Raw genomic sequence first — 11,763 nt, forward strand, 5'->3', positions numbered from 1 at the left:
GTAAAAATATACAGTATATTTACGGTACTGAGTACTGACATCAACGTTTTGCGAGTTTGACAGGTAATATTGTACACTACTGTACTGTACTGTAAGTACAGTAGAGTTGAGTCCGAGAGCGTGCACTGTACAGTACTGTACTGTACTGTACACTGAGTACGGTACACTATTACAAAGGTAGATTTGTCCACTGTCGGTGATTCATATTGAGCACAGTACAGTACACTACAGTTCATGCAATGGCATCGATAAATGTGCGTATGGCATGAACTGTGTACAGCACAGTGTAGCGATCGGCCACGGTCGGCTCAAAAAACGGCTCGGCCGGCGGCTCCTGGTCGACTCTGGCTCAACTTTGTTCACAACGGCTCGGCTCAGATTCAACGGCTCGGCCCGACTCAAGAGCCGGACCAAGCTGTCTGAGCCGTAAAAGAGGTACATTAACTGAGTCTAATACTATACTGTATACGTACATATACGTACAGTACTACAAGTACATACACAACCCTAACCAACTGTAGTGTACAGTACAGTACAGTGTACAGTACACTAGTAGAGACCCTAGTGTTCAGTGTACAGTACTGTACAGTACAGTACAATACTGTACAATAACATACAGTACTGTACTGTACTGTACAGTACGTCGTAGTATCATCGCACGGTACAATGTACTGTAACGTACAGTACGCGTACTGTATCCCTGACTGTATTGAGTCTATATACTGTACTGTAGAGCCACGACTCGAAGTCGACTCTGAGGCGGACCAATCGACTCAGGAGCCGAATGGCTCTGGCTCAAAGACACAGCAGTGGTCCGACTCAAAATCCGCGACTCGGCTTGACTCATGAGTCGAGTCGACCGTGGCCGATCACTAGCACAGTGTACAGTACAGTACACCATTTTGAGCGCGATTTGGTTTACAAAGTACTCTTATCTTTTCTGAGGCTGGCAGATAATTTGAGTTAAAGTACAGTACAGTATAGTACTTGATACAGTTGTACTGAAACTACTAAACCATATTTGTCTACTTGTCTACCATGATGGCTTATGATGGTTTATGTAAAGATTACTGTATTTCCTTTTTCTACGGTATACTATATTTAAAGAGAAAATAAACATGCTTGTACAGTACTGTATAGTATCTGTCTGATGCATTGTACAGTATACTGGCTCATGTCAGATGGCACTTTACGACGTTGAACCATGATTGAAGCATGCTTGAACCATGAGCTACGGTTCAACCTAGTTCGACCTGTTGAAGTATCAGGCCGGGAATGTCAAGAATGTGGTATGCATCGCCGTACAGAGAGCATAGTACAGTATAGAGAGGTCATAATGCACCTCTACAGTACTGTATGTGTCATGCAGTGCTGTAGTGAGTGTACACTGTACAGTACTGCCAGTCTGCCATACAGTACTGTACTGTACTGTACACAGTGTACAATGTACAGTACAAGTCCCTGTTTACTGACTATAGTACTGTACCGTACTGTACTGTACAGTACTGTACTACTGTAAAGCAAGACCACTAAAAGAAAATGGATTATTAAATACAGTAGATTGAAATTAATCCCCCAATTAATTAATCACAGTACCGGTACTATAGTGTACAGTATACAGTACTATAAACTGTAGCGACTGACAGTACAGTACAGTACGTACAGTACAGTACTGTACAGTGCAGTTATCAGTTTTAAAACTACAGACTGTAGTCTACAGTACAGTACTGTACAGTACACTGTACTGTACTGTACTATTTGTGAGGTACAGTAGATACAGTATAATTCCATGAGCTTCATGCGAAGAACTCTTATATAATTTCGCAATAATCCGCGAGATAATACATTATATATAAATAATTATACAAGAATTTTTTGAACCGCTAGGCTAAGATTGAGTAAAACAGAGGAAAAGAACAAACGTTCGGATTTGAACGCAGAAGTTCTTTACTGCGGAGGTGTTTAGGGCTGCAAGTAGAGAGAAGTGGCAGAAGTCATACCGAATCCAGAATCCAGCTTTATTTTTCGATGCACAGTGCTTGGTGCGGGACAGCAATATAAGGAAGGCTATTTCATTCTGTGGATTGTGCTTTAGCTATAAAATCATAGAAGATCGCGAGATACGTTTCAGCTCTTCTTAGCATGAAATTGCAAGGATACGATATCTACTAAGTTTGGTAACGCGTCTTTCGAATTTTAGTGATGTCAGCTGTAATTACCATCCCTGTCGTAATAATCGGTAAGTTGTTCTTAGTATAAAGTTAATTAATATTTGCACCTATAGGACCGTAGTGCTGAAAGGATACCTACAGAATTATTACAGATTTTTTATAACATGAACTGAATTTGCTTAACTGATATTTATTGTATTTAAACTTCGATTCCAACTAGTAAACTTGCATGTAGTTTTCCAGAACAACGCGTTTGCTCGTTGTTGCATTCATTCGGCCCGGTAATAACAACGTACGGTTCGGTAATCACAACGTACGGTACTCTCGTATACCATACTGTCTCGCTGTACCGCCGGTCTTACGGTAGTAGTAGTACAGTACTGTACATACGTACGTTATACATTATGTGGTACACAAGTGTACGCGTACATGTAGTAAAATTTAATATTTATTTATATACACATCAAGCGAGATAAAATAAAGAAAGGACAGGACAGCTTTTTTAATTCTAAACTTTTAATTTCTAGGTAACGGTCCTTCGGGTCTGAGTTTATCACATATATTATCTGGGAACTGGCCATATTACAACGGTCAAATTCACCCAGATGAATTATTGCAAAATAAACTGAATCAATTTGGGCAGGAAACTCTACTAAAGCAGGTAAAAAGTTGCTGACGTCATGATTTGACTGTGTTCAATAGTAAAATCTATTTATTATGTATCACCGGATAATAGACTACATCGTCACTGTACTATATGTATTGCTTTATAGCGCCATCACATCACAAAATTTGTAACGGAGGAGAATCGATAGCTTGATTAATTAAATGATTTTGCGGTTATCGCCTGTACACTGTCGTATAATAATAGTGATAATAATATAATTATTATTTGGTGTCGCAACCATAAGGGTCTGTAGCCCGTTTGATTACATTGCTTATTTAAAACTCTTAAATGTTATCTAAATATTAGAATAATATCATACTTGTACAGTACTGTAATCTCCTTACGCTTACGTTTCGGTATTTGATCCTTACATACAGTAGTACTGTACTACTGAATGTGATAGCTTACAGTGAACATTAAGGTAATAATTAATTAATTAATTATAATCAGCACGGAGAAAGCGTTGGACAAGCTAGCTATGATAATGATTACATTACTGTATATGAGTATAAAGCAGTATAGTAATCCCACTGTGAGGCGTAACCCAGTTTTTGATATTACTAAGTATTATGCTTAAAAGTGTGTATAGATTTCTTTTTCCTTTGCTGCTAGTAGTAAATTTGTTGATCATTCAGTTAAAAATAAGTTCTTTTCGCTTTCTGCACCATTACAGTATTAGAAGTCGGATACTAGAATTAATAAAATCAGATATTAATGTGATTGTTCGTAGATAGATAAATAACTGTAAATTGCCAACACGGTAGAAATACGCTTAAGAAAACACCTGACTGTGAATTCAATTAGCGCTGTCATAATTTGAGATCGTTAGATTCGTCTACTAGTAATACTGCTGTGATGTGGTCTATCAAGGACCTCTAAAATTACAATGGTAGTGATTAAGATCTATGACTGTACGTGTAAAGTCAATGCTACACCTGATGAGTTACGTAAAGTATATTCCTGTCGGGAAGCAATTTATTAATCTTTGAAAATAGTGTATGGTGCACTACCATGGAGACTAGGCACAGTCAGTGGAGTCAATAGCACCATACTCTTATACTCGTATATAACTTGATAAAGGACTCGGTAGTTCAAGGACTTTCATGTTTCTTGTTATCTAAGTATTGAGAATCTCTAGGAATTATGATCAAGATTTACGAGTTTGCGAGTGAAATAAAACTACGCGGTATTACCAGAATCACTTTTGCAACTAAAAGAGATAAATTTTTATTGTAGTACAATTTTAGCTACTGTACAATATAACGGTAATTAGAACTGATCGAAAACTATAATTTTTATTATACAGTATATCCGATAGTCCATGTGTAAAACTTTCTCTACTTCAAGATGTTATACAATTATAAATGTTTAAGCCATCTTTCACCTAATAATTTTATTTACCATATTTACTGTTTTTACGACAAAATCTGTACATAGCTAATTAATTAAAGGGTATTTATAAACTCGTCATGATTAGAGTAACAAAATAATAATTAATCAATGAAATGATTCACAAATATATTACAGTAATCCTAGGTATTCGTAAGTTATCAGCAGTCAGTCATTATTGGAAATACTAGTTATTGATATGTTGGATGGTATTTCGATTAACAGAATTTAGAGGAATTAAGTGATGGCTTAAACGGTAGATCATCGAACCCTGTGGCTGTTCTATTTGACCAACTTCATCACCCAAATGCAGATCTTGGTTTGGATATGGAATCATGCTTAACATGGCGTTTTGATAGTAATAACACAATTCCACATCTCGTCTTGGGTAAGTACTCTGCTGGTGGAAGTTGGAGAAGCATACACAAAGATGGAAGAACGCTAGGCTATTCTAACTGGTTAGAGTTGCCTGGCTATAGAATGCGTGATTGGCTAAATCGTAGAATCCCTTCGAAAGAAACTGGTACTTTGGACAGATTAGATCTAGGTCTGGTTAGACACTATTATGCCGATTATGCCAAATATATGCAAATGGATAAATACCTACGCGGCGGCGTAACTGTTCGATCAGTCCGTCGATATAATTTAGCATGTAATTTTCTGAACGACCGTGCTGATATGAATTCAGATTCAGACGAATCCTGTTATGAAGCAAACGTCATTAATGGTGAGACTTGTAAAAGATTACATCCCTTAAATTCTACCGGCTCAAATTTAGATTCTGACGGCGAAGAAGAATTCGATGAACGCAGCCGAGAAGATAGCCATGACAAAAATATAAATTGGATTATAGATGTTGAAGATAAGGATGGTGACGTTTCTTCTAGTTATAAAATATTAGCGAGCCAAGTAGTTTTAGCGACAGGTGTTTACGATATCCCAAAAACTTTAAATATTCCGGGAGAAGGTCTTCCTTTTGTCTACCATCGCTGCCCGGATTTTAAGCATATTGATCTATCCTCTAATACTAATGGGCCGATTTTAGTTATTGGATCTGGTCTATCAGCCGGTGATACAATTCTTGCTGCTCTAGAGAACGGTTTTAATGTTGCACATTCATTCATACAGAAGACAAATGATCATAGCTTAGTATTCAATCGTTTACCATTATCTTTTTATCCTGAGTATCGTAAAGTATACGAACTTATGACTTGTACTAGCAGAGATGGTTGCGATTGCTATGTTCCATTTTGTTGCTATAAACTGATAGAAATAAAATTCGATGGCACTTGCATTCTAGAAAGTATGAAAAATTTGGAACGCATCGCTATTTTAGCATCGAGCGTCGTAATTGTAATAGGATCGAGCCCAGATCTAAGCTTTTTGACGGATAGCACAATTGCAGGGGCAGTGCAGAACGGAACGTATGTTGATTATAATTATCAATCGAACCCTATTAAAGTTGACCCATATACTTATGAAGTTATCGATCAACCGGATATGTATGCTATGGGTCCTCTTGTCGGTGATAACTTTGTACGGTTTATAACTGGTGGTGCATTTGGTATCGCTAGCTCCATTGTAAAAAAAGCAAATTTGTTTTAAATTGCTAACGACTATAAGTATGATATCGTATACAAATTAATTGTTATATGTGTGTCAGCTGTATATACTAAGTTATTATAAGCTTTTCTTTAAAATACAAGCGGAATATATTACGGTTTCTACCTATCATCGGACTAAGTACTTTTGTTTCTACACATGTTTAAAGTTGAAGAAAATGTACAGTTTATTAGTTGTTGATGTTTAAATAGCTTTATCGCTTGTAATATTCTAAACCGATTTGCCTACTTGTCTTAATATATATATATATCCGTATATTTATAAGTCAGCTCCTTCTTCTATGTTAAATGTTATACGAACAGTATTCGATATGTTTATGTCATAAAGGCAACTTTCATCAGCTTTTTTATACTTCATCTATGATACGAATATAATGCTTAGTAACCTTATGATCAAAGTCTTGATATAAACGGCCAAAATTGTAACGTCTTGTATTGTAACATTGTTCACGAATTTTTCTGAAATATTTAAGTTACAAAGTAAAGGGTAATATGCGCCTGCATTTTATTACGTTCTCATCTCACGTCTTTTATTCATATACTGACTGTACATTAGTATATTGTAAATTGTAGAGAAAAATTAATACCATCAGCATATACTGTACTGCAGTTTCCATAGTTTATTTGTACGCCTGATCATTCACCATATCATGCTAAAATACACTTAATCTCTCATTATGCGTCGATGCCAATCTCGTATCATTTTATTGATCAAAGCTGAGAATAACTAAATACGGTGTCATGTACTTTGCCACAGTGTTCGTTAGTACGTACTTTTGTGTTCTCTACTGGTAGGAACAACAGAATACTGTATTACAGTATCTGCACTCACGATTACAAGATATTAACGCGTCCATAGATAGGCAGCTATTGGCCATATACTGTGCACGAACTTTACGTGTAATGGAAATCATTTCTCACAATTTTAAAGTGTTAACGTCGATATGTAGATTAAATTTATGAGCCTAGTTTGTATTTATGTGATGTAAATCAGACTTATGATTTTGGACTGTCAACATATCGATACTAGATCATCAAGCACATATTTACGAGTACATACAGTAGTACGATATAGCCTTTTCTCTATTATATTTCAAATATTGGGTAACATGTGAAAGTGCCGATATTATGGATTTTGCAGACTAGCGTACAAAATCTGCTGGTGAGGATATAAAAGAAGGAACTGTTATTGATGAAACAGAAGCGAACTTTCTCAATTAGATGTGAGTTTACCGGGAGCTTAAACAATAATATCAACGCTACAGACTTGAGATAGTTTATTCACTCTTTAAAATTCAAATACTTACAGCGTTATATAAATATTTGAACATTTAGCTAATCAAGACGCTATGCTTATACTTTACAACAACCTTAATACCAGGGGTAAAGATGAGCTGATGTTAAATTTTGCAAAAAAGATAGAACGTTTTAAATTGCTTTATACTTATATTAATTCTTTGGATCATATCTAGACTATTTATATGCTGCGTACGTTTATACTCCCTATTACATAATAAAGGATGACAAATAAAATTTATTAATAATTATTTCACTGTCAATGATTTTCCTTCGTAAGATATATTTTAATAACATATAAATAAGAGAAGTCATGTAATAAAATTGTCTATTTTATATCTTTTTACTATGGTAAATAAATTTTCACGGGATCTCTATAATATATTGTACAGTTAAGAAAACATGAAATAATATTTGAATTTTGAAATTATGGTACATTGCTCCTCTCCAGATCAAATAACTATTTCTTGCATTCTTATAAGGATAGTATTGCCTTTCCTATTCAATACTTGAATTTATGTTTTTAATAATATATTAAAATTCGAGCTTTTTGATGTGGTTACATAAAGAGCTAAAATTGGCTATTTGATCTTCGTGGCCAACAAAATAATCAGCATTATGATAATAGTTACACCTAGTACAAGAATCAGAATCATTTTGCAAGATCTTTTTTGGTACTTCTCCCCCTAATGAAATATGATTATATTTACATTCAATATCACCTTACCGTAAAATTTGGATTATTCTAGATTTCGATTAACTGAAAATTCACGTATAAATATTACATACTACCGTCATTACCTTTTCTAACTGCTTTAGTCCTTCTTCTACTTGTACTGCTGCATGCTCAATGTTATAATCGATGCGATCAAGAACTGTTCCCTGTTAATTTTTAAGACAAAAAACTTAAGAAAAGATACGTCTGAAGCTTCTTAGCAGTTCCTAATAATAGACTACTTTAATACCTGATCTACGATCAGTGTTGACAGGTCCTTAAATATTTCATTTAGTTCTGAAATGGATCGAACAATAGCGACAATTTCTCGTTCTCGCTCTTCGATTAAGGCGGTGTTATCTTCGACATATTGCAGCTGATCTTTCGTAAACCCCTTGTGCGTATGCAAATTTTTTAAACTCATTATTTCGCTTATAGAAATAAAATATTAATAGAAATATGAAGGTATATTATAATTATCTCATTATACCCTATCGTATACTTCTGGTTCAATATTATCAGAATCAAATGGCGATGAGTTTACATTATTCTTTATTGGCCCACCGATACTGGAACTTAGGAATTCTTCTCTAGACTTTAAACCTATGCATAAAGATCAATTCTAAAATGATCCAGAAAGAGTCTAGCTAACAATCTTAGATCTTACGTTTTAAATAGCTAGATTGGCCTTTGCGGAAAGTTGATGACATTTCTTGTAATGTTACAGCCAGAGACGCCATAACGTTCTTCGCAATTTTCTGTTCTTGTGACGATGCAGAACGATTGCGACTACCAATATTCTTAATACTACGTTGGCATCGATGAAACATCTGCCATAATTTAAGTTGTTGAAAATGATGCAAATTGATAAAGTTGTTATAATCGAGAATAATGAGAACATGGATATCGAACCATGTCACGGTATCAAGTGATGGATGAGCTCTATTACCTCCGTAATTTCCTGTGTTAAAATTTCAATACTATGTTCATCTTCCATATTGTCATTAAAATCTGGTCTATTTAATTGCTTATCATGTAATGATGATAGTTCTTTCACTAGAAAGTTAAGTGGGTTGAAAAGAATTCCATACTGATGATTATTTTAATCAGCAAAAGAGAGCTACTATGCAATGCTAAAGGAAGTGCTAGTTCTTACTTTTTTGTTTGATTTGAGTAAAATCATAATGAATCTATTCCATAAAAATGTTGACCAAAAATATAAGATTGAAAGATCAAATAATTATCCTTATTCAATTTATCCTCATTATAGTATACGTAAAAATTCGGTGATTTGAAAAAATTGCGTGAATTACATGATTACACTGATTATGTAAAGTATTTTATACTCAGGTCTAGTAGTAGTTACAGTATGATCTCAAACCTCGTCCACAGCATCGACCCTATTTAAACAATTTAAACCAAGACGAATAAATATATTTATTGATGTTGTTTGTAAGCTTTATGAAGGTATGAAAATCACTACAATTTTAGTTCAACTTAATTTATCGTAATAACTACTATGAATGTTTCAAAAGATATTTAGCTGCTCATCTTACCAAGATGGAGGTAGACTTGATTTAGCTTTGCCATCCCTAATACCGACTTCTACATCTTTCCCAATTAAGGCCACTTTACTTTCCTCCTGAAAGAACGCATCGATACAATGAGATAAGCAAAAGCTATATTACGATTAGCATTTCTTTGGAAAAAGGGAGCAATAAAGATTTGATTTATCTACGACGAATCAGCTCCATTACAAGCTAGTTCAGTTGCAGAAATTTGTTACAGTATCAAAATATTGTTCTATTGCGAGAATAGTGATACACCTAAGCAAAGACTTAAGGTTGCGTTTATAAAACTGTACTATATATCGTTCATGGACCATGTCGTTATTATTTTCTTTATGAGTTAGTAACTATCAGGAAATAGAATTTCATTTTTGAGATAACTAAAGTCAACTTGATACTGCAGTTGATAAAAATCAGATGGTAATTCCATACTCGTGTTTACTTAACAACGAGCTTAACTATTAGAAAGAAACATCTGTTACGTAAAGAATACCTTACAACAATTTTGTTTGAAGTAAATTTAAGAATTATTAACATTTAACTCATAACAACATTACATATACAAATTTAAGTATGTGTACTGAGAAATTATGATCAAAGTTATTTTTAAAATCGCAGAGTACAGCAGGTTCAAAGATAATTAGCAGTGAGATTAAAAAAGTAAAGAAATACATTTCTCATCAAGCAGCCTAGATCTGTTAACTGCTTCCTTTAAAAGCACATCTCCAAATAAAATAACAAATAGAAAAATAAAATCTTAATCTAATTTTCGCAATCTTGAATATTTATAATTGAAAGTATACTTTATTACGATCTCGACCTATCTCGTCCTCAAAATCCTCAAATTAAAGCTCTAAGCCGCTGACATATATCAAATTAAGGTTCCAATACTATTAGCATGATCAATTACTCATATTTTTCCTATGAGATGTCGTGTCTAATTGACGTAGCTTTTATTATGAAGAGCTTGGATCAATGATCCAAGAAGTCATAATAATGAATTCTTACACACTACCTTTATTACCTTGTTCAGCCATAATAAGAGTAATGTAGTATCAGTATAATTGTAGATTAATTTAATTTATGATTGATGAATACTATCCAAACGAAGAGAAATTAAATAGTTACCGAGTACAGCAATAACTGCTATACCTAGCTAAAGTATTACATTGCAATTTCAGATTATATATTGTAACTTAACGCCATAACTACTCTAAATCATGGAGGGTTTAACATTTATACTGTAACTAAACAGTAACTCGGTTTGTTGAATTTAATGATTGAAAGTCTAAGATATGGCATTATGATACTACTATCACTACGATAGACAAGTAAGAACACATAGTACAGTATTAGATCCACTGGCTCTTAAACAAAAATTTAAATTTATGAAAAAGAGTCTATTCGGGTCAGTTTAAGAGTACTTCCAATATATGGGTACTGTAGTGCTAAAGTGTAACTTTGTCAGGGTAAATACAGGAATCAATCAGTGCAATTCGAAAGTCTTCACAAGACCTGAACAAGCGGATACAGCAATTTGTTACGTAGACGTCACCACTGCCGTCTTCATTATAGCCTACATAGGGTTCTGAATACACCATACAGCAATATACGAGTGTGATCATTGGTTATTACTGAACTAAGTTCCTAGTATCCATAATACAGTACAGTAACATGCAAAGGCTCCAGTGTTGACAAATGGTTTAATTAATGACCGTATGGATCGCTATGCAACATTGATATTCTATTTCATACACATTTCAGGTAGAGCGATTATCACGATTGCTATATACTTCTTAGCTTTCCAGTAGATACCATAATCAAGTAGATTTATATAAAAGTATTATTAGTTTTAGCTTTACATAAGATACAAATGTATACTAAACAGCCAAATTTTGAATTAGATACAGCTAGATGCAGTAAATAAAAATTCAGCTCTATCTTGATCGGTAGTGCAAATTTAATTTTAATGCCCATTTATTAGAGTTAACTTTTCGATTTATGATTTTAAATGATGTCATTGTATGGGAGGAAAAAGGTTATCAATGCGTAGAAACTAGCTATTTAAATGTATACGTTTTGTTCAATATAACTGTACTGTGCGTATATTAGCATTTGGTTATGGTCTCATGTGCTACGTGTGCGTATATCATCATTACAGTATATGCATAATTTCAAATCTTTGTTGTTGGTCATTCATGAAAATATATATCGTTATCTCATCTTTCTCACATTAAGGTAGAATTGCGTAGAACGTAAAAAGATGTATTCCTTTTCGAGACCGCAGTAAGGTGTAAAAGTTTTAACAAGATTAAAGATCTGTCTTCATCATTCG

General features: G+C 34.1%; 2 protein-coding genes across 2 annotated transcripts in view; one reads left to right on the forward strand and one right to left on the reverse strand.

The window, feature by feature from the left end:
• Window positions 1–2,202: 2,202 nt before the first annotated feature.
• Window positions 2,203–5,832, forward strand: TRIADDRAFT_52503 (uncharacterized protein; the record flags this gene model as incomplete). Its single annotated transcript, XM_002108195.1, has 3 exons — window positions 2,203–2,239; window positions 2,699–2,832; window positions 4,453–5,832. 3 exons carry the CDS (start codon window positions 2,203–2,205, stop codon window positions 5,830–5,832), a joined length of 1,551 nt encoding a protein of 516 aa, XP_002108231.1.
• Window positions 5,833–7,180: 1,348 nt separating this feature from the next.
• TRIADDRAFT_52504 (uncharacterized protein) overlaps window positions 7,181–11,763 on the reverse strand; it is a gene marked incomplete at both ends in the record, with an annotated part of 5,768 nt that continues 1,185 nt past the window's right edge. Inside the window, 9 exons of the mRNA XM_002108936.1 lie at window positions 7,181–7,243; window positions 7,947–8,027; window positions 8,111–8,254; window positions 8,351–8,463; window positions 8,528–8,690; window positions 8,810–8,916; window positions 9,017–9,050; window positions 9,242–9,260; window positions 9,417–9,502. Of these exons, the coding sequence (XP_002108972.1) occupies window positions 7,181–7,243; window positions 7,947–8,027; window positions 8,111–8,254; window positions 8,351–8,463; window positions 8,528–8,690; window positions 8,810–8,916; window positions 9,017–9,050; window positions 9,242–9,260; window positions 9,417–9,502 (810 nt within the window). The remainder of the gene's footprint in view (window positions 7,244–7,946; window positions 8,028–8,110; window positions 8,255–8,350; window positions 8,464–8,527; window positions 8,691–8,809; window positions 8,917–9,016; window positions 9,051–9,241; window positions 9,261–9,416; window positions 9,503–11,763) is intronic.

The sequence above is a fragment of the Trichoplax adhaerens genome, genomic scaffold, assembly GCF_000150275.1.
Source record: "Trichoplax adhaerens TRIADscaffold_1 genomic scaffold, whole genome shotgun sequence".
In the NCBI taxonomy this organism is placed as follows: domain Eukaryota; kingdom Metazoa; phylum Placozoa; class Uniplacotomia; order Trichoplacea; family Trichoplacidae; genus Trichoplax; species Trichoplax adhaerens.